The sequence below is a fragment of the Eleginops maclovinus genome, chromosome 15, assembly GCF_036324505.1.
Source record: "Eleginops maclovinus isolate JMC-PN-2008 ecotype Puerto Natales chromosome 15, JC_Emac_rtc_rv5, whole genome shotgun sequence".
Lineage (NCBI taxonomy): Eukaryota > Metazoa > Chordata > Actinopteri > Perciformes > Eleginopidae > Eleginops > Eleginops maclovinus.
The window spans coordinates 7,531,375-7,555,627 of record NC_086363.1 but is presented as its reverse complement, the minus strand read 5'-3'; the positions used below and the strand labels follow the sequence as shown (position 1 = coordinate 7,555,627).

General features: G+C 42.6%; 1 protein-coding gene across 1 annotated transcript in view; it reads right to left on the bottom strand.

The window, feature by feature from the left end:
- LOC134877181 (pleckstrin homology domain-containing family G member 1) overlaps positions 1-24,253 on the bottom strand; it is a 57,769-nt gene that overhangs the window by 4,881 nt on the left and 28,635 nt on the right. The window contains 15 exon segments of the mRNA XM_063902598.1: positions 1-299; positions 502-621; positions 712-897; positions 990-1,053; positions 1,145-1,235; positions 1,353-1,386; positions 1,822-1,908; positions 2,260-2,355; positions 2,465-2,647; positions 3,429-3,560; positions 3,926-4,076; positions 5,535-5,581; positions 10,634-10,703; positions 11,722-11,822; positions 16,292-16,854. Coding sequence (XP_063758668.1) covers positions 1-299; positions 502-621; positions 712-897; positions 990-1,053; positions 1,145-1,235; positions 1,353-1,386; positions 1,822-1,908; positions 2,260-2,355; positions 2,465-2,647; positions 3,429-3,560; positions 3,926-4,076; positions 5,535-5,581; positions 10,634-10,703; positions 11,722-11,822; positions 16,292-16,854 — 2,224 coding nt within the window.

The window sequence follows — 24,253 nt, the reverse complement described above, 5'->3', positions numbered from 1 at the left end:
GGCGACGAGGAGGCTTCTGACCTCTCTGAGCGCACCTCTGGTTCTGGTCCACTCTGCTCCGTGGGGACAAACATCTGGTAGATGTCCTCGTCCTCGTCTTCAGGTTGCATGGTTCGCTGGCGGGTTGGGAACATGGCCCTGCGAGCACGGTGGTCTGCCCAGATGTTCCTAACAGATTGGTCACTTTCTGTGACTACGACAGCGGGGACAGGGGTGTCTGGGGGCTCCTCCATCACGTGAGGTGTCCTGAGAAGAGGCGGGTGGTGACTTCCTTCCCTCACTAGGGATTCTCTGGCTCTCTGCAGAGAAGGAAAGCAGAAGCTGTTGTTATAATTGAAATAGATCAAATGTCCATTATATTTGAGAGAAGGCAGACATCCCTACAGCTTATACCTCAAACACTTAGCAACTCACACCAAAACAACATGGATAAATAGCAGCTAAAAATGTCTGACTTTGGGGTGTGTTGTCCCTTCAAATTGGTGTATACACGATTCATACCTGTAGGTCTGAAGTGCTCATGTTGAAGGATTTCCACTGTTCTATACTGTCGACAGAGGCCTGAGGGTTCAGCCTCTTCCTACTGCTTTTACCAGGTACTCGCAGCCGCTTTCCCCCTCCCTAATGAAGCAGAGTTCCAACATTAACAACATGTTGGAAGAACTACTGATGAACCTGAAACAGTACGAGTGAATAGTGCTTTGAACTCACCAGGCCACTGTCATCTTCATCATCAGCATCTTGTTGATGAGGCTCTTCTTCTCTGTCACTGTGGTCATAGTGATCGCCGGGGTCCAGCGACTCCTGTGATTGGTTGATGAGGCTGCGGCTGCGACCAATGGTACCCAAAGCCAGCTGGGACATTGGCGAGAGCAGAGTGGCGCCCAGACTTATCCGCTGAAGAGAGGAACGTTATTTTTTGAAATTATGATTACAAAAACAGCTTGCTTATCAACCTACAACTTTCATCATCTCTGGCTCTCACTCACCTTTTCTCCGTCCGTGTTGGCAGCATTCTGCTTGGCATTTTTCAACAATTTAGACAGAGGTTCTGTGAAATCAAACAAATCATTGATTAAATCTCTAAGTTCAGCATGGCAAGGTGTGTTATTTTTAAGACAGTACATTTCTTTAATTTATTACCTTTCTGCGTCCTCTGCGAGGGGTTGGACCCTCCTTGGTCTGAGGGGAATCCTTTTTACCTCCATCGGGGCTGAAATGAAACCCGGGATGATCTGGAGAAATTAAAGAAAACATGTCAAAAACATGATGATTCAATAAAATGCATTAGATATGGCTGAGAAATTTCTAAATATTGTACATGTTTTGTACATATATGAATTGGCACTTACGCATTGCATCCATCTCCAAAATTGCTTGCTTAGCCTAGAAATCAAGTAAGAAAATATGAGGGTGAGTTGCACACGTTATTGATCAAATTCAGCTCTGGCACTAGGTGGCGCCACATAACAATCCTCTCTCAATTATCCGCATGTTTGACACTTAACAAGCAGCCCCTTTATGAAATCAGTGAACTATCTCAGTGACCTTCACCCATGGATAGGAATCCTCACTTTCCACTTGCACGTGGCCAAATCAGATTTAGAGACAGAAAAGGGATTGTGGTTGAATTCAAATAAATTACTAGAGGAAAAAGAGTGCATAAAAAAGTAAAGGGAGGAGAGAAAACAGGGGGAAAGACAGATGGAGATGAGGGAGAGAGGAAGAGGGAGTGACATTTCCCGAACATCCCACTCAAAATCTGTGTTTACGCAACGAGTGAACAGAGAGGGAGCTGTCAGGAGGACGAGACGCTCTTACCTTGGCAGGGATTTTGGCCGGATGGTTTTCAAGTATAAGTCTCTTGAGGTGTAAGATCCACATGCGCTTGTCTTGCTGTGATTTGGCCTGAGGGTAGAGCGGAAAACATCAGAGAGAAGATTATATCAGACATGCAGTTAAATAAGCAGCAGGGAGGGTCGGGATAAACCCTTAAACATTCTGAGACACGGATTGCTAATGTCACACTGATTATCCTTTATTTTTCAGTGCTTATGCAAAACACAGTGGATAGGGGAATAACAATGGCCACCATTAGCCTCTAAACATTCAACGTGTCTGAGCAACTCAGTGAGGTGGGCCTGGACACCTGCAAATGATCTTCACACTTTCTGATTGCTGCTGCTTGCTCAAACGTGTAACTACATTCACTTTGACATTTTGTTGTGATGTAGGCTCTATTTTGAAATGTTTCTGTACCTGGACCGTGTGCTGAAGTTTGGGGTTCTTGTAGTGGAACACACTGAAGCTCAGTGGTTCTTTAGGGATAACTTCCACCAGCATCAGGTTACAGCACTGCAGAAAACACAGGTACGTAGGAAATTGTGTTAGAAATGCTGTTACTAAGCAGAAACCTTTTTTGTGTCTCTTTGGAATATGTCGTGCTTCGAGTAGCATGACTGACCAGTATGTGAGCCTTGTACGTGTAGGTTTCTTCTCGTTTCTTGGTAATGAGCAGAAGCTTGTCAAACAGGAAGAGGGTCCTCTCGTTTTTGGCTCGCTGCAGACGAAACGTTCCTTCCAGGACCAACTCTCCGTAGCCAATCAGATCAGGGCCTTTCCAGTTGGTAAGGAGGCTCTGGATTTCCTGCAGAATGCACAGAAATACGGAGAGTGAGGGGAGGGAAACCATAAAAAATAAAAAAACATCTTGCAGCAAAACTAACAACACATACAAAAAGCTAAATTGGAAACATAGCATATCAATAATATCCAAAATAAAAGATGGAAAAAAACAAAGATTGCTCATAAAAACAACATGTAAACTTTAACAGATTGAAGTTAAAGCAAATAAATAGGAAAGCAATGACAGAACATCACATCATAACAAGGTGGTTTTATATATGGTTTATAATAGTGTGAAGGAAGAGGATTGAGGATGTATGTTGTGATATTGGATGGAGGGAGAAACTGACTGAAAAAGTAGAGATAATAAGAGAGCAAAACAACCAGAACTGAACAATTCTATAGAGCCAATCCTTTTTCTGATGCTTCCCCACACATTCCTGCATTCATCTGGCCCTTCTGGCTCCCAGCTGATAAAAGAAACAAGCTTCCCTTTTATGTGTCCTCCTTATGCAAGGCCATCATTAGTCCAGTGGAAAACGCAGCCACTTGCGTAAGATGTGGGGAGGATCAGAGCGCTGGCCGAATCAAAGCTAGACTTCACATAACTGTTCTGCAGAACAATATAATAATTGGCTCCTTGAGAAAGCTCTCTGAGTCTGTTTCAGTTATAGGAATAATGAAAAGCGTGGAAAATGTGCGGAATTCATCATGGAGGAGATCACACACTCAACATGGGATGGATTCAGGAGACAGTCCCAAGTTGTCAGTTTCTTTCAGATGTTCTATTTTTGTCGTCTTACCTGCAACCTAACAGCATGCTCGTGTTTCCTCTTCATGTCGTTGATGTGCCAGGCCACTCTCTGCATGGTGTCTATGGCTTCCTGCACAACCTCGTACGTCTCCGTGTCCTTCTCCATGTGGTTGGCTATCTCCTGCAAACACACAAGACTAAGAGTCAGCACACACACACAAACTGTATGCACAGGGATGCACTCATACAGGAACCCATGAGTGTGTTTCTACACATAAAGACACACTCATGCATGTACTCTAATGCATGCACAGGAACATACATACTGAGTAGCATATGTCGAGACATTTGGCTTCTCCAGTGGAGATTTTCATTGGAGCCGATTCAGAAAAGGCTGTTATTCAGCCAAACATCCATTTGTATTGGTATAACAAAAAACATTAGTGTGTCCTGGAATAACAAGTGTGTGCCTGTGCTTGCATTTTTGTGGGTAGCGAATAATTGTTTGTGCGTAAGTGTGTTTTGGAGCGGGACAGACACACGTACGTGCAGCAGTAGGTGGTACTTGAGGATCCTCTGCACTGGCTTGAGCAGGTAGGAGCCCAGAGGCAAGGAGTGCCTCAGAGATTCCTGGCGCTCGCGGAAAAACTTGGCCAACGCCTTGTTCCTCATGCACTCTGTTAGCACAGCCACCGACCTGTGGAGGCAAACACAGTGAATAAGATTTCAGAGATATGAAGTAAACCCTAATTTCACTGTGATGACAAGATAAAGGTGTAAAGGTGTAGTCATGACAGCCAATATAATTAAGATTTTAGCATGGTGTGTGAGTATTGTATGATATTAACATAACAAAGGACGCCAACGTAAGACAGACCTCCATCTCAAATTGCATTTAATTCCTTCATTGTTTTCCCAGGGAGCCTTTATTGCTGTTTGGTACATATTTAACGAACAGCACTGATAAACCTTGTTGGACCTGAATTTACTGCTTACTGGAGCTGCTTTGCTGTGTGACCTCCAAGGAAAAAAGATGCCTGTGTGTGTGTGTGTGTGTGTGTGTGTGTGTGTGTGTGTGTGTGTGTGTTTGTGTGTGTGTGTGTGTGTGTGTGTGTGTGTGTGTGTGTGTGTATGCAGGTATAGGCAGAGTGGAAAACTATGGAAAACAGCTGTGAACTACCCAAAACGTTCTTTCTGTCTTCTGTGTGTGTTTATGTGTGCGTGTGTGTCCGAGCGTGCATGCAAGTGCATGTCTGCATGTCTAAATTCCAGTGAAGCTCCACACAGGCTTCACATTGTTCTGAAGGAAACCCGACCTAAGAGCGCAGTATGACCATGATACATCTGCAGGCTCCGTGTGTGTGTTTGTGTGTTTGTGAGTGTCTTCCATGTGAGTGCACGTCTGTCGTGTGTGACCTTGGTTGGGGTCACCAGCTGTGGTGTGGATGTGGGAGATGGTCAATCTCGTACAGCTCACAATAGCCCCCTTCACACACAGTGTCACACACAGGTCACACACACATACACACTCACAATCAGCATTCAATTAGTCATAATTAGCCGGTAAATAGTTTCTTCCCCCACGTGCCCTTTTGATGAAACACTGCTAAAGAAAAAAGGTAGCCAAAGGGGAAAGGTGTGTTCGGTAGGTGCAGTGTATATTTTCATGAAGAATAGCTTCACGTGTCAAACACATTGTACAGTGACACAAAACACTACTCCCATAGGAGCAGACTCACACAAAGCTTACTAAAACATTAACGGCGTTAGGTATGATAAGGTGACAACTATAATTCCCCGTCTGTCAGTGTGGGAGATGTAACTCTGTCAATAGGCAGCGAATAAAAGAATAAAGGGCACAAAGGAGGGAGGGAGGGAGGGAGGGAGGGAGGGAGGGAGGGAGGGAGGGAGGAGAAACAGACCCCGAGGCACAACTGTAGGTAGACACTTTGACTACTGCTGAGCTGACATCTATGGAGTGTGTCAGTTTGTCAGGGAGGGGATAAAGGTAACGCATTGATCGACACACACAATGGAGCTACGTGAGAAGCTGGGAAGACTGTGTGCGGGGGTGAGATTAAGATAGGATGACATCAAGAATTTTTGTACAGTAGGACGGTTGATAAGCAGACATCGAGAAGCAAACACGTCTCACCGTGGGTAGTTGGTGCAGTACTGAGTGTAAATGTGGAACTCTTCACTCTGTAAAACACAACAAGGACAAATTAGTCGAAGCATTTAATAAACAGGAAAAAAATTGAACAGTCAAGAGAAGAATCGATGATGTCATTTAATGTTAATGTGCGTTTACAAGCTAAAAGTCCAATAGCTAGCAGGTATAATGTTCACTATCAAAATAATGCATTTCATTTTCTTTTGATTTGGCTCAGAGCAACTACAGCAAAACACTTGAAGTATGTTTGCAAATTCTAGCTAGTCTCTTGCTTATGACCTCAACTTTCAAACAAACTGTACGATGAGCCCAGTTTTGTAAATCTGTATCGTCTTTGAATACATTTTCTATTGAAGTATTTATATCGTAGGGCCTCATTCGAAAAATGTGTTAGCAGGTGTGTATTTATGCGTGTATGGAGCTACATGTATTTTTGGTGAACATACATTTATGTGCTTTATACGGCACTTTTTCACACCTGGTTTTTTTCATAATGGCTATCAGAGTTGATTTGTTTCCTGCCATTTGAACAACCATACATTCATACCATCATGTCAGCAGTCTCACAGCTGATTACATCCCAGTGAACATCAGTTCTTCATTAGTTTTTGTCAAATTGTTGCTTTGTGACAACATTAAATTGGAGATTGATTTGAGAGAATATACTGTTTTTTTCTTCATTACAATAATTCTCATTCGACAATCTTGGTGCAGACTTGATGTTCACAAAGCTGGATTATACAACCAAAGTGTTGCCAAAGACTGCTAATAAATCTTTACTTAAAATGAAAATGTTTTGCTCACAATGAATGCCTGGAGGAAATACATTTGGTCAGAATTTCCAAAACACAGCAGCATAGATTGCGATATGAGTAGTTTTAATATGAAGTTGAAGTGCCTTTCATCAAATGGACAAAAACATACAGAACCACTTGTACTGAATGATGCTTTAAGGTTACAATGTACTGTCCTTTTTGCCTGTCTAGTTGTGATGTTTTTGCAGGGGTCCGGTGCAGATTTGATGACTGGCCTGGTTATTTCATGTTTACATCCCTACACACTCCCAGCCCTCAGACAAGGCCTCCGCTCTCCTCCATTCACTGCTACTAATTGAAAGTCAACCCAGTAGCTTATGATTAGCCCGCGTCCTGGCCTTTGAGTCTCTGTTGATCCAAACGGCGGTGCGCGCTCAGATTATATATCCCCTCATACTGCACCGCTGCCCCTATAATTTGAGACTTTTCCCACCTTGCATGCCTCCCTGAACATCAAAGACATCAGAGACGGGATGACTTATCAAAGCTAGAATTAGCCTCCCTCTGCTGCTTTGCTCTCCCCATCGTTCAGTCTTTCACCTGATTTCCATGTTATCTCTTCATTGATGTTTTATGGATAGTCTTCAAATGTTCTTGTGTTTCATAATCTTACATTCCTTCTCGTTTCCTTAAGCTATTCATCTCTCCCTCTCATTTGGCTCTCCTGGAGTCCTGAGGATGAACCCCCTCTCTGTTGCATAACTGACAGTCTAATTGAAATCTATTTGTGTCCATAAACACTTGGTGGGGGTCGCAGGATGTGTACAGCCACCAGGAAGCAGCATCATAAACACACAGGGGGGCTGACAGAAGGCTGTCCTGGTTCATTGTGTCCAAACACACAGACATGTGGACATTTACACACGTTTCCTAAAATGCGGCTCATAGTTCCCTACAGTGCGCATACACTGGGTGTTTGAAAGTTATGTTCCTTGCTTGGGGTAAATATACATTCCTATTCAAGCTACCTACACAAAGACAAACTGTGCATCCCATCTAAATAAACTGAGAATAGGAACACACACACACACACACACACACACACACACACACACACACACACACACACACACACTGTGTTAGCCTGAGGTGCTCCGTGGGAACCGTCCTAAATTGAAGAGCAGAGCTTTCTTCCCCGTCTCCAGTCTGCCGCCACAGACCAGTCTTAAACACAACCAGATGTGCCACCATCGATTTCTGATGACACACACCAACACACATTCCTAATACACACTCTTAATATGCCTCTAAACTTTGGACACAAGACCACAAGATACAGTACATAAATGTTTCTATGGAGTACAGCTTTGTGCAGAGCATGCACATCTGCACACACACTTTGTCATTAAAGCTGACATGTCTGCACACACTCTTTGAGCTCAACCAGGAAAACCCTGAAATAGCCCGGATATATAATACACTTCCCTTTTAGAAATATATACAAGCTTAATCATATAATCATCATACCCCAATGCTGCATGTGAGAGTATTGGCTTCTTTATATGATAAAAATGATCCCTTTTCCAGAGTATCAAGATACAAATTATAAAGAAGGATTTATACTTTTTTTTACCACTAATCACTACTCAGTAAAAACGAGGAAAGGTCAAGTTGTATCAGCACCCACTGATCCGTTTTATAGAGAAAGTCGTAAACTGTTTGTCTTTTTGTCGAGAACGGACTAGTCACAGTGAGTCATCATTTGGGAACTGAACACGGCTAAAATCACTAGGGGGCAAAAATAAAGAAGAAGCTTAAGATCTTGTTGTAATTGTGCTTCAGTCAGCATGTAGATACCCATAAAACTTGTTAAAGGCTTACTCATCACATTGCACAGTTAAGGTTGAGGCGAACAGAGAGGAACATGAGGATGGATCTGTAATTATCTGCGAGAGAGGCAGAGATTTAAAACCAAACCCGTCTCTTCTTCATACACTGTGCTGGGTTGTGATTTTTGGCTGCTCTGACTAGAAAAGTTAGAACTACAAGTGTATGTTAGTGTGTGTGTGTGTGTGTGTGTGTGTGTGTGTGTGTGTGTGTGTGTGTGTGTGTGTGTGTGTGTGTGTGTGTGTGCATTTCACAGCTGATAGTGAAAGAGGTTTTGTGGTTCTTAGCAACCATGACTAACCTTCAGCAATACGAAATAACTTTGGTTTTAGTTCTGATTATAACCCGTTTACACACACACACACACACACACACAATCACACTCACACTCACACACACACACACCATCGTAGAGTGAGCGTGATGGTCAGTGGTGACTATCTATTTACTGTAAAACCTATAGAAGCCTTAAGACAGCTTACATCATCCATAGCTATTGTATGTTCATCCCACTTTACTTACAGTATGAATATAAATACTATTGAATAATAACAGCTGTTTTTGAGCTTGATGGATTTTCCTTAGCAAATGAAGTTAACCCAGTTGTAGTATAGTTGTAGATGTCTAGATTTGCTTTTTTTTTGGTGCATTTAAAGAACTTGCAAACTCACTGAAACATGTTTTCAAAAAGTAAGCCGTGGGCTGTGTAACACTGGTTCAATATAATCTCTATGGACTATAGTAAATGTCTGTTTAGATTACATTTGACACAATCAAAGCATTTAGATTGAACTTTCTACTGTAGTTAAACAGTTTTTAATGGGTCCCATCATTTACGCCTGGAAGCACAACAGAGATGTGTGTATGTTTTCGACAGGACCTGGAGCGGCAAGTCAGGAGCTCTTCCAGTAAAAGAAACGATAAAAAACTTTAATGGTTTTAACGTTTCTCACGAGAGAAGTTATCAGAGGCAGGAGGCTCCCGGCAGGATGTTTTTTGGAGCTCAGGAGGTGGAGCGTTGTGTTCAGCAGCTGGCATTGACCCAATTTAACTCAGGGTTATAAGGATGTTATACTGTTTCTATAGCGACTCCTGTACTGACTGCACAACAGAAGTCAACTTGAGGTTGTCCCCATTCCAGATCATGGGATTATCTAAGATTGGTTCATCACGCGGTGACATTAATCAGTCGGTTACAAGATGTCATCCCGCTGGTTTGTGTATGCATCTCAGCTAATTACGCAGAGTGTTGCTGTGGGCTGCAATAAAACTGCTCCATATAAACAACAGCTGCTGTATTTGGGGAGTCTGTGACGCTGACTGCCACTTTTTTTAATATATGGTCAGACAGTTGCTCTGTGGTATTGGGTGTAATTGCAGTGGGGTAGGGAGGGAATGTAAAGTGTTTGAGAGGAAGTACAGGAATGCAGCACATTATCACGAGACATAATCATGCATCTCCTTTTTTTACTGTACGGACTGGGCGTGGAGCGGGAGTGGAATAAAAAGCTGAAACACACAAACAGAGGGTCCGGTGATAGAGCTGCTGATTCTGCTTTTTCCTGATGAAGCACTGCTATTATCCCTCTCTAGTAACAAAAAAAAGGGGCTTACATATTTGGACGGTTCTTAAAATTCCTCTGGAGCTGTCCTTCCTCCCGGCCGTCCTGTTGCACTAAGAACTCACATTCCTACCATCAAACTAATGCTACTGACCTTAATACCTTACTGACTTAATAAGCCTGGCGTCTTCACCGGATTTGGGTCAACTTATCTCTTATAATAGCACATACCTGTTTCTCATTTTCTGTCCTGTATATATGTGTCTGTGCGTCTGTGCGTCTGTATGTGAGTGTGTGTTCATGTGTGTGTCTGACCAGCTGTTTGGACAGGTTTCAACGAGCAGAGGAGTGTGTATTTATAGGCAGAGCGACAGTGGAAGAAGTACCTATACTAAATAATAAATACTCCAATACGAGTAAAAGCTCTGTGTTCATAATCTTTCTTAAGTAAAAGGACAAAAAAGCATTAGTATAAGTATCAGAAGTAAAAGTATTTACTTTGCAGAAAATCACTGCTTTATGTATATTATATCCCAATAGATTTTTGAATACTGATACAATAACGTTTATTAAATAATACACAAATGTTCCATCATTTTTGGGAAAATATCCTCTAATCATGTAAAATGCAATGTTTTCTTCCCCTTTTTGGCCTTAAATCTGTTATTTATCTAAAAACCTAGTATAGCTGCAATATGTTTTGCTCTGAACTATAGAACATAAGTGGAAATCAACAAACAGTACAAGTTCCTTGAAATATCTGCTTAAATGCAGTATTTTAGTAGATACGTTTAGTTACTTTCCACCATTGGAAACAGAGAGATGGACTGTGGGGGATGAGGTGAGATAAAAGGGGACAGGAAGTGACCATCTTTACCTTGGACACGAAGCACTCTGCGATGGCCACAGGGTCAGCGTTGCACTTCTCAAGATCATGAAGAAGGTCTCTGAAACAAACACGGCACTCGAAGAAATCAGTAATTGATTTAAAAAAAAAACATAAATTCCAACGTCTACATCACACAGGAATATAAACTCCCATGGCTCATTGTTCCAAGTATGAGAAAGAGTCAGCCTAGGTACAGAAATTAGGGCTTAGGGCATTGGGCTCTGAACAAATGAGAAGCTTCCATGAATTCAAACAGGCATTGTGTGTGTGTGTGTGTGTGTGTGTGTGTGTGTGTGTGTGTGTGTGTGTGTGTGTGTGTGCACAGTTGGGAGTTATTGTTTCATGGCTGAAGCATGAGGTCACTGAGACCGCTTTAAACTGCTTTTATGATTCCTTTTTACTGGCCAGTGTCTGCGAACGACAGCTGAGAAATGAATAGGTGCGGAGGAAGAGCGTGCATGTGTGTGTCTGCAGACCGCCATGTTTGATGCTCAACCAGCCATCTCGTCTGAATACACAAACACATCACAAACACACGGTTTAGAGTGGTGCCGGATGAGACAAATATGCAGCCGTGGAGTTATTAAACACACACACAAACGCACAACAAGGCCCTTCCCAGAAATGAACAGGTGGCTCAGGGCAGTGTCAGCAATGCAGGACATCCTTTGTACAGCCTGAGAGAAACAGTCCGTCTACCAGAGCTGCTGATAAAGACAGTTTAGTCCCCACTGTTGTTAAGCAAATTGATTGATGTCAGAATCCGTTTTTTAATACTGACTCCTTTAAATGATAACAATTGATTGTGAAATAGTAAAGATATGAGGTAATGTTAGATGTTTATTGTCTATTGTTAATTGATTATAATAAAAAGGGTAAAAACTTCAAACTTGGATAGTTGGAACCTGAACTGATTTGGAAACCTTTATGGTGATATGTTTTTTTGATATCAAAGCACAGTATTTTGAACCCACATTAAACATGGGAATCTTTCTCATCCCTACCATTAAGCATCAAGTCCCAAGTCCTAACTCCACAGCTCTGTGTGTGTGTGTGAGTATGTGTGTGTGTTATACCTGTTAAAGTGGTATATGCCCTGGATGTTGCCGAATAGAGAGCCTTTATCCTCAGAGCTCAAGGCCAGCCGAGACTGATTACTGATGCTCTCCAAGTAGTCCTGCGGAGAGGGAGAGAGAGACAGAGACAGAGACAGAGACAGAGACAGAGACAGAGACAGAGACAGAGAGACAGAGAGAGAGAGAGAGAACACAGGACTGTTAGATCTATATGGCTGACAGTTTGATTGTCACCAGCCTTGGCCTACACACACACACACTTTAGTTTGTCAGAACACTCAGACTGTGACTCCTACAGACTTCACCTCAGTGGTTTTCAAAGCCCATTATTTCCTTAAATGTATTCACTTGCAACACTTTAGCGAGATAGCCTTGTGACAAAGACTGTGACATTCTGCCAGAATTATGCAAAGTGAGTCACCTGCAAATTAATGTATCACTAGTTCAGCTTTTTGAACTGTTTAAGTACTGTTTGATAGCAGTAAAGTATTGGAAGTAAGATTTTAATCTGGTCAACAAATGGTTTCCTCATGCAGGTGTGAATCGAGGCTGATGTTTTTTCTTGCCTGGGAACCGACAAATCTGCATGCTCCATTAGTCAGAGCCTTTATGCCTGATCTCCATTGTTTGGGTTACATTAACTAGCATTATAAAGAAGCAATGTGTATGAAAACGACACTGCCTGCTCAAACTGAAACACCTGCATTATTTCAGTTTAAATTAGATTTAAAGTGGGAGAGATAAAACAAAAATTCAAATTGATAATAACCAGGTGTTATGTAGATAACAGCCCATTTGTGCAACACACTGCATGTATTTTTGTTTAGCGTAAACAGCGTGATAAGGAAACAGCACAGGCCATCAGGTTTAGTGTAAATGAATCCTGGAGGCAGTAGTGTTGACAAACAGGTTTACATTTATTCTTCAATCTTATCGCTGACTCGATCACAGCCGTTAGTGAGGAGTGCTGATGAGGCATTGACACACACACTGATTGTGAAATGGCATCTTTTGCTGCAGGCTGGAGGCTCATGTGTTGTTCTTAATTCCTCCCAGGTTGAATGACTTTGTCATTATTGTGACGTATATGTTGTTTGCACTTAATACCAATTATCATTAAGGTCTCAATTCACTAAATCAGATGCATGGTTGCATAGAAAGAACATTTAAAATGCCAGTGAGCTGCACACACATACACAAAAGTGATCTTAACCATCTATGCAGCTTTATATAAACGTAAAACCAGCAGCAGGTGTGGACAGGGGTCAAGGAGAATGAGGAAGAAGAGCAAGCTTCATGGTGGCCAGAAAATGTTTTCAAACCAGACCACAGTCTGCAACAGGGCTAAATAGACATTACAACACTGCAAAAAAGTACCAGCCTTCCCCTCAACGCACACCCACATGATCATTTTAGCACTGAGTGAGACCAAAGAGGATGGAGGGACTCTCCCTAATTGCCGCCTTCAGTCAGTTTGACTTATTTACAGTCCGCTGCGGTGGTTTCTGTTTCTGGTAATGTTTAATGTATTTAGACTTCATTATTATTTTTAATAGATGAGCCTGAGTAGCACATTTTGTTTTGGGTAGGGACATAAAAAAAAAAGAAAGAGACAAATGATCTGAAACAGAGCCTGGACAGGGGCAGGTGACAGCCATGTTGGATGCTTTGGGTTTAAAGGTTATACAAGCTTTAGGCCAACATTTTGACTTGAGTTACAGAATAAGACTAAGGGACATGTTGGGGGTCTTGTCAGAGGGTCATGTTTAGATTTTGCTGACTATCGGCGGTAATGTGTAATGTGATGCTCTTATTAGCCGCAGGGTCACGGATTTGACTCGGCCTGATCCATTCACTCATCACACTCAGAGAAAGCCTGACTTAGCTCAAAAATGGGCAGCGTTCACACACACACACACACACACACACACACACACACACACACACACACACACACACACACACACACACACACACACACACACACACACACACACACACACACACACACACACACACACACACACACACACACACACACACACACACACACACACACACACACACACACACACACACACACACAGCCAAGCTTCAGACATAACATGTACAAACTTGATATTTTCCTGTGTTAACCATTAACCTCCTCAAGTACACACTCTTTTCCTGCAAACCAAACATGTCCCTCACTTTGCACGGCTGTAGGAAGTCATTCCTCCAGACAAAGGGGAGTGTCAACACCCAAATCTCATTACTTTCAATGTTTCTGCATTGTCAAGATTATTTCCAAATTCCTGGTCAGCTTGAAAAGGCTGATGCGTTTCAGGTCTCAGAGCAGAGTGAGGGAGAAAGAGAGGGAGAAGGAGGGACGGAAAGATCAGAGCTTTGTCTCTCAGGTTGTTTGTGTACGACAAAGATTTGCCTCATTACACATGATGATCCGGCGGAGGAAGGGCGATCACGCAGAACTAACAAACACCAACATCAATGTTCACAGTGTACCGAGGCCGACCCAAAAAGAGCTCAACATACAGCGACTTGGGGAAAGACATGCAAAGAGACAAAACAAGAGCAAATGATGAAAACATCTTCACCAAATCCCATAAACCCCGCAGAGTGACACAACCAAATACAGAAACGCTGCAAATGGCACTGAACCCAACAGAAATTAGTTACAAAACAACAGATGTTTCCAGGGGACACTAAATATGTCAGCCGTATCATTCATGAAGTCCCTTGGCATTTTGTTACTCATTTCCATTGTGTTTGGTGTGACTTTATTTCTTTCCATGTTTGAGTTGTGTTTCCTGTTTTTGCAGCACATTTCTATAATGTGTTTTTTGTTTAGTATTGGTTGTCTTAACTGTAGTATTTGGTAAAGATATATCCTTCTTGCCTTTTGTCTATTTGCAAGTGTTTTCTTAGGTTGCAGTATGAAGAGCTTTCCGGGCCCCTGCAGAAACGCATTAGCTCTTGCAACAACCGATAAACTGTGCATTACTTCAACATCCACGCGTACAGTTCACACGCAGAGTATGAGAGCATGTGTGTGGACCATAACACCGCTGCTGACAGATGTAACACAGGTGATCCATGGGGAGTCTTTGTAAATATTTGCTTAAAAGGCTGTCACACCCTCTTCCACTGCAGGAAGCAGCATGAGCGAAGGGATTATTGGAGCAATGGTTTCAGGACTGGCTCACATATGAGGGTGCTGATAATAGATGGGACGGTGCTCTCCTGTCTTTTCCGCAGTATAGGTCAACTGTCATGTTAAAAGCTCTTTTCACACAGATACAATCAGTGCAATCCATCCTCTGTGCGCTCACTGGAACTGTCATTAAAAAGAAGTGAGGAAAGGCTAAATGCATGTGTCTTTTCCCAAAGTACTGGTGAAGAATTAGCTGTCCATGTAAGTGAGGTCCTCCGGGAGTGGGTGGTCTGCTTCTCTAATGGCAATAGGTGGTCTGCAGAGTCGAGGCAGCAGAGGGTTATTAAGTACAGCTCCTAAGCTCTGTTCAGTGTTTTTGTAACCTACTTTGGACATTCTTATCTCAGAGCTAAATCCCCCTACCTTTCTCTCTCTATCTCATTCTCTCTCTCCCTTTCCTTCACCTCAGTGCCCTATAGAGGGAAGGAAAGGAAGATCAGGAAAGGGTGGGACATTGATCAGGGGTGACAGGCCAAAACCTCAAAATCTAAACTTCACTCCCACTACTTATCCTGTCTCTTGGCAATATGGGTTTCCTGCACTCTTTTGACAACTGCCATGGACCTCTTCAACCCCAAATAACAGACATACACATTAAAACACACTGGGCCGTGAACTCATAGCTTACAGTGGGGGAGGAAGCACTGTTAAGAGGGAGGATATGGGAAAAGGTCCGACACACTCATGCTCACATAACCACATGCAATATAAAGCAATCTGCACACGAATGTTTTGTGATTTCACACCAAATCAATCAAAATCAAGCTGCACAATGCACATGCAAAAAACACATCACATGTGCACACCACATTTGAGCAGAGAGGATTTCAATTTTCAGTTTCACAGGGAAAAAAAAGAGCAGAACAGGGAAACAAAGGGGAGGGGAAGAGAAAGGAGAGCAACCTTTGATACAAACCACTACACCCAATCTTTAACAAAGCCACTAAAGCACTGGCTACAGGCTATGTGTATCCTTGCAGTTCAAAGCCATCCTCACAAAAAGAGTGTATTTCTCAGAGTGTGTGCAATAAAGTATTGTGTGTGTGTTTTTGAATGTGTGCCTGTGCCTGCAGCACAAAAGCACCGGTGTCGTGTAACCCGGCCAAACCCCGCCTGCAAGCACAGGTAACCTTATTGTATTTGGATGTTCCCAGCAGGCAACGGTCTGTGTGTGAAAAACCACAAACATACAAAGGATGTGTGTTATCTGGTGATTTAAAGCCCTTTATGGCTGCTGCAGGCCCAAACTGGGGAACGCTTTAGATCAAAGGGGGACCTTCAAAGGTTTTAAAAGTGTATGCCCCTATTTCAATGTCTGCCTCTATGTTACATGTTAATATTGTGGTGAGTGTTCCTCACCTCTACAATGCTGCGCAGGTCCTGGACGTAGGTTCTCTCTGTGTCCAGTATTTCCTGCACCACCCGGTCCACATATGTCCTTGGTCCCTGCACCTGACCTTTCCCCTCTCCGCCATCTGGGCTCACCTCCGGCTCTGAATGTTCTGTCAGAGTCTGTCCACTGCTCTGTCCCCTCCCCATGTCCACCCCTCCATCATTTCTGTCTTCCTCCTCCCGGCATCCCAGCTGCCGGGCCGGGACCAGTTCTAACCGAATTGCCCCCGAGTCCCGGTCTGAGGTCGCCGGGTTACTGAGAGGGGCGGTGACGAGGGTGGAGCGGCTGCCCAGCGAGCAGTGACTGTCCCGGGAAGAAGCGGACGAAGAGGTGGAGCTGTAGCTGATCGGCCTTTCGGCGCTGTCCAGAGAGGAGTCCATGCTGAGGGCGGAGCAGTAGCGCAGGGAGGTGTGGCGGAAGGCCGGGTTGCGGAGGCAGCGGGCCGGAATGTCAACGGCGCTCAGGGCTGAGCCGGAGTCCGGAACTTCAGGAAGAGGAGGAAGCGCATCAGGCAGGTAGTTATAATCATCTAGAGAGGAAAACGAGAGAAAGAACGGGATGCTCGTTAAGTTCAATTCAGACAGGTCAATAGCCTTTCGTATGTCTTGGGATTTCAGGATTTCTTGGATTGATTTTTAAGGGCTGTTTCGGACCAATGGCACGTCCTATCTTCCTAATTTAATACTGCTTAAACCACTGGCTTGTGGGGCTGCAGAGAGCTCCGGCGCAGTTTGTGCTGGAGTGCATTGGCCAAATTAATGTGCAAATAGTGGAATGTCTTATGGCATTTACCTTGTAGTTACCAATGGTCTAATCTACAGGTTACTTTTCAAGCATTTAGATGAAGGAGAAAAAGATTGTTTGTTGCCATGAGAACATTCCACAGTTGCTCAATCCAGACAATGTTGCTTTTAATATTGCTTCACAATGGGTGTCTTGGTTAGTATTTCCCTTTCTGTCTGTGCTAACCTGTGGCTACACACCCACACCAATGCAGACCCTTGAGTTGTTGTGCTGTTTTGCTATTGTTAGTCAGATTGTCCCTTACACAATGGCTCAGCCTTTCGCATTTTTAAATACATGGTTGTCATATTCATCATGACGCCTGGGTATAATTACTGCAAAAAAATAAGACCACGGTCTAGACAATCGGGATCTAATACACGCCAACAGAATTGCTAGTGGTTCTAAATTAATGGTTGCCTACCAAAAACATGTTGTCGGTTGTCACAATGGTGTTGGACCGTGCCCATCTACCTTTGCAAGTAACGTTTAAAGTCTTTGATATTCAAGTTCTAAAAGCTGTTGCTACTATTTTGATTGTCCTTCATGCTGTAGAGATAAATGCAGAAAAGCTGAGAAAAGACACCATGCATGCATATACTCCCAATTTGGATCAAGAATAAATCTGAAACAGTAAGAAAACAATTCAGACAAGCACGAGTTGCCATAAATCAGAGTAGAGAACAGAAGCGTTCCTAAATGTGCAAATTTCATTACAGATAAGTACATGGATTATGACAATAATTAAATACCAAGTGTAATAACTTCAAGTATGTCAGGGAAAGTGTGAAATCTAATTTGTTTACAGTAATTATTTGACTCCAGATGAATATCCTTTTGATTAACTGATGCTGGTCACACGCAGAGCCGTTCAAATTCAAATTAAATTCACACATTCACATTTGACAGGCACTGACCTTGTATTTCCCCATCTCACACTAAGTGCTATACAGACTCCCTGTATGTAACTTCTTACAGTTGGTATACTGTTTTCATATTTTCACAGTCTCTATCTGTTTAGCCTCCCAATTCCTGACATTCCAGCTGACCACAGCCTGCCTGACCACCCGCCATACACCGACCACTAGCCCTCCCAGATTTATCCTCAGCTCCACCCAAAAAACACATTTCGAATACAAACACAACATGAACGTCTGAATAATGTATTGATGTGAGTTAATGTAAGTGTCTGTGAGAATTTATGTAGCAAAACAGAAAAAAGATTGAGTTTAATTACAAGATTAGGAATGTAATCCTGAGAAGCCTCCAATCTTGGGCAATGAATGAAAGCCCTATTTCCATGGAGGAGGAGAGACAGGTTTGTGTGTGCGCAACTACAGCAGTCCATTTTGCGTCAGGCCGGTGCCAAACTGGCTCACAACCTTGTGTCTGTGAAGAGATCCATTAAGATACGATGACTGGCTCCCAAGACCCCACAGCCAGGCCAGCCAAAGTGAAACCACACATGCAGTCTATCAGACAGAAGCTTTCCAAGTTTCCCCTTAACGTTTTCCAAGGTCTTGCTCCACAGAAAGACCAGCTTTGATGGGAAAAGCATGATGCAAATAAACAGAGCGGACAAGCAAGAGAAAGACAACATTGGAGGGCCTCATAGAAGCTCAGTGGGCGTTTGACACCAGTCTTCATCATCAAAGCTTGATACACCGGTGACCCGGCAGCTCTGGTGTTGTGGCAACATTGAGATCCAATGCCCTATAAGACAGTGTCTCTCTCACTGCAAGCAGCACAGGCCTTAGCCTTAACCCGTCTTCACTTCAAAGCAACGAAGATCACAGACTCGAAAACATGAAACGTGAAACTTAGAACAGGCTCAAAGAATCTCACTCTCTCACCTTTTTAATAGGTACCTTGGAGGTCTTTCTGCTATGCTGAAACCTCAGTAGAGAACACTTCAGCAGTAGGGTTGCTTGTTAGAGTGGTCTGTGATGGAAAGATTATAGGTTTAATTCTGGCAAACATGACTGTACTGTTACCAAGTTAAGGAAATAAATCTGCTTGTTCCTGTTCTGGCTGGAACTGTATTTATACAAGTTTTTTTGGGGGCTACTTGGGGAAGTAGTACAAGCTTAAAACAAAACATCTGACACATTATGTCAGTGATTTTACTGGCACATGGAGCTTTAGAATTAGCAATTGTTTGGAGTTATATTTCAGACTCCCTGATAACTCAAAGGAAAAGTTTGGGAGGACAATTGGTGTGTTACTTACTTACTTAAGTTTAACGAGAAGTTTGTGAACTGTGTGTTCAGTACAGAGCTAGTCCCGGGCTAGGCTTAGCATGAAGACTGGACAAGCCATGATGTACAGGCAGTTAGCCTTAATGCTGGTACTATTTCTAGGTAATCATTAAGCTGTAGAGGTTCTGGTAGCAATATTTTTACTTTGGCTTGGAGGACGGTTAGCTGTTTCCCTCTGCTTTGTGTCTCTAGGCTTAAGCTAGACTTAGCACCTAGCCACTCATCACATGTGAAAGGGCATATTTCCCAACATCTGGAATTATTCTTCAGAGTATAACATTCACTCCCCTTTTCTTGTTTTTGTATTACTCCAACACCAACTCCAGAAGAAAATACCTGGCTTTCTAGCAGCTAAACGCTTCATTTCCTTCACTAGCTAGTTGCTAATACTGTCTGTTTGCTGATTAATGCTGGGCAGGTGGCGCTAGCTAATTAAGCAAAACAAGGTCTGTTAAACTGCAAGTTTGGTGACAATTTCTTGTGGTTTGTCCCAAGATGTTAATTTGATCCATAGTCAAACATTGATTATTGCAGCTTTAAGTCCAAAAAGCAAACATAGCAGGTGACCGTAATTTCTGTTACCCATAACTGAACCATTGCAGACATGTTTATTCAGTAATATAAAAGTGAATTCCTGATTACATAGTTACTTAGAAGGACGTTGAAGTGCAATCCATGACTCAAAAACAATAATAAAAAGGTAGAGTCTGATGTGCTGAATCACAGCGTTCTGTAGATTAATTTTGATCAAACACCGTTCCAAGATAAGAAGGAAGGAATAGGAGGGTCTAAAAACTGAATTAATGAAACTGTACTTTCCCCAGAGAACTTTGGAACTGATTCAATGTGCATGTGTCCATCTCAATGTTTGCACTCCCAAGTCTGACCCACTTTACAACAATTGAAGATCAGGAATAAGGAGTAATCGCGTGCACACACACACACTTTGATTTTGACTTGGCCTGGTCCATTTACCGTACTCATCACACTCAGAGATAGCCTGACTTAGCACTCAACAATGGGCAACACACACACACACACACACACACACACACACACACACACACACACACACACACACACACACACACACACACACACACACACACACACACACACACACACACACACACACACACACACACACACACACACACACACACACACACACACACACACACACACACACACACACACACACACACACACACACACACACACACACACACACACACACACACACACACACACACACACACACACACACACACACACACACTTCCAAGGAGAGCAAATACAGAAAAGCTGTGTTTCCGTTTCACTAGAAACCCAAACATCACAGAGAGAGATTGCTCCATCTTGCGTTTGCCGGCCCCTCCCTCCCACCTTCCAGCTTCATGTTTGGGGCACACCCTGTCCGTTTCAATGGGTGAACTGGCTCTTGTACACACACAGACAACCAGAACCCCAACTCCACTCCCCAACACAAACACACAGACAGAGAGCAAAGATGGCCGAGCTTTAGTTACCTCCTGTCCAGATTATGTTGAACCTGATCCTTGTAAATTATCTTTAATTATGCTCCTTAGCATGCAGGTTGGGACTGTTTCACTTCTGTGTGTTTGTGTTTGTGTGTGTCCATGCATGCAGGGATAAGGATAGTGTGTGAAGGCTGTTTCCTGCCAGGCTAGAGAGAGAGAGAGAGAGAAAGAGAGAGAGAGAGATAGTGAATCAGCGGGTGCCTCAAAAACCTGGATTCAATCTCTGGTTTTCATTTAACTTGAAAAAGACAAAGAGCTGAGGCGCTTTATTATTCAGCCAAAGTTTAATAAGCTAAAATTCAGCCCTGTCTGGAAGGTAAACAGCGAGGAACCAGACTGAAGAAAGAACATGTACACAGAGGGTTCAAAACACTGGCTAAATACTGTGAGTCACATGCAGTCTTTAGGTTACAAGGAAACACAACACTTCTTATTCATTTTAAGATCAACAAGTTCCTGTTAATGTTTTTATATCGGTCTCTATTCTATAGAAAAGAGTCTGGGGAGAAATTAGACCTTTAAATTAGACCGCCACCTTAAATACAATTGAAGCTTGAATACTCAAACACGTTCACAGACTCTGGTACATACTGTATTCAGCAGCTCATGTGGTTTGCATCAAAATTATTCTCTTTGTTCCATTTCCGGAAACTTTTTTAGAGATCAGTACCACTATGTCTAGTATATTGCAGGGATCTTGCAACAGGAGACAAACAGATTATTGGATGCAAAAGGACACAAGTGAAAGTGAAAGGTTGAAAGTTCTTGACCTTGAAAATATAATACATGACCAAACAATCACACAAAAAGGTCCATAGCCCCGTAAAAAAACATATGGGCATTTTTTAAAATTGTACAAGTCTAAACTTAGTTCCTCAATATTAAATGGACAATGCTCTTGAAATGTTACCAAGCTTTCATTTTTAGTAATACTAATGAAGATACAAATAGAGCCAACAATGAATCAATGTCTCTCGATGGTCATTGCTACACAAGCATGAATTTGGCAATGAGCTACAGCTGACAACTTGTCTTCACTGATGCAGACAGTCCTCACTACCAGTCCAGTCAGGTTTAATGACTCATGGTACACTTAACCCGGCCACTTCAGTCGCACTCTTTACGGTCACCTGAAGTGCTCTCTATGCTGGAGTGGTCAGCAAACAGCTGTGAGCACCCTCACCTCTTTACGGCCCTGATGATCCTCACAACTAGATCAAACAGCACTGTGAGTGTTTTGTAAGGGCCTTGTGAACATGCCATGTGAATGGTTAAAGCACAAACAAGTTCAAAATATTTGTAAGGATTTCGTCATAGAGAGCTGCAAAAACATTCCCGTTGTTTATTTTAGGATGCGCGGTATCCCAAATCATTGAGTTGGAGCCTCAAAGACTATATACAACTTAGAGAAAGTCTCCCCCGGCAATAAAACACAGTCCCAGGAAAATCAAAGAGGGGATATGGTACTAAAAGGTCTAACTTTGGAAAATACCCATTTGGTTTGGCTAGCTTTTCAAGCGTAAATTTGCTTTGACTGAACTTTCGAATGCATTTGTGTGAGTGAGGACTGAGTCGTGCAAGGAAAGAATAGTTCAGGGTCAGATTGGAGAGGAGGAATGATTAAACTGACCACTGAAGAGTCAGATACGCTTCAGATTAGGCAACGCAGACCACATCGACCGCAGACTTGCAGGCAGTTCTTTTTTCTTTATTGTGGTTGTCTGCCTTTGGATGTCGGTATGCACAGTCCTTGACACTGTTGATATTGAGGAAAATTAAATGAAGGAAGCCGTCATTTAAGATGTTGTAACCAATCCAATGTTATATAGCTCTATATTGTTGCATGAAAAGTAATGCAACTAGGGCTTTCGTCTTCATTTCCGCTGCACAATCCACAAATGGTCACCACAATACCACAAATCTACTTGCACAAATTATATCCACTGTGATACTTTCTGGTGTGTATAGCCAGTAGGAAAGAGTAGTTTGATTTGGAGAAAAAGAGATATGAACATCATCATTTACAACTTGACTGCCATGAGGAGACCAGGACAACAGCGCATGTCAATCAGCTGAAGACCGTCCCTCTTCTCACACACACTTCTCTGTCTTTAATTAGGGTTGAATCCCACTTGATTTCTGTTTTATTTCAGCCTTTGTTTTCTTTACCTATTATACATTCAAAGTGACAATATGTTCTGACTGGACTTTAAGGAACGCCAAGTTCGTGTGTCATATGAGCTCCGCAGGACATTCCTATGGGCTCAGACCATGCCTCTCCAAGCATATACTTTACTATGTAAAAATACACATTGACCAGCAGCCTGTGTATATGGCTTTAGACCACCAGCGCACATTTTTGCATTTGGAGCATAATGTGTTTATACAACTTCCTTTTCACACTCAAATTACTGAGTGTCATTTGAAGGCACAATCTGAGAAGATATCACAGGGCGTTGTGTCTCATTACTTTTAGAATTACTGGGAAAAAACTTTTTAACCTTTAAACTGCCTCAATTGTAAACTGAATGCATGCATGATTTGCCAATTGTGATTCAAGTTAACATGAAAGCAGGATTTTGTCTCTTGAACTACAATGATAGACATTGGGCATGTACTGTAGGTTCAATGTGAAATCCTCTGTGACAAATGTGTACTCCCAAAAGTACAATACCCAGTACATAGCGGCTCTCACAAAGGCAGTAAGACTTTTAATACAACATCCACAGATGCCCAGTTCAATTCATTTAGAACAAATGTTTAGTCAAATAACTAAAGCATTGTGCCATAGAGGAGTGACTAACCAGGCAGGACTTGACCACACAGCTCGTACAGCTCGTGGATCCTTTAATCGACCTTGTTTGTCTGTGTGTGTTCTTGTTGATGTTGCAACAGGCCTACCAGATGGCAAGAGAGTTCAATGCCAAGCAGCTTACGGTCCTAAAGCACATTCAAAATTAGAATAAATATTATTTTATGCAAGTACAAGTTGTCTTTACTTTGGAAACCTTTTGGTAAGCTGCAATTTAAAAGGACTACTTATTGGGGAAACATAATAGAAACAGGACATGTGAGAGAGTGAGAAATGAGGAGGAGAGGACCCAGAGGAATGAAAGTAGGATGAGAAGATGAGAGGTCAGAGGTCAAACACCACCCACCCCCTTTCCTCTTTTCCATTTCCCACTCAATCCATCTCCTCTTGAATCGTGTCTTTTGTAGTACTTCTCCATCTCAAACCCGTTCATGTATTTCTCACATCTTTAAAGCACCAAATGCAAGAGAGTTTGTATACCCCGCAGGCTCATCGGTGACACCGCAGCACAAAGAAGCACCTTACTTGTGTTTA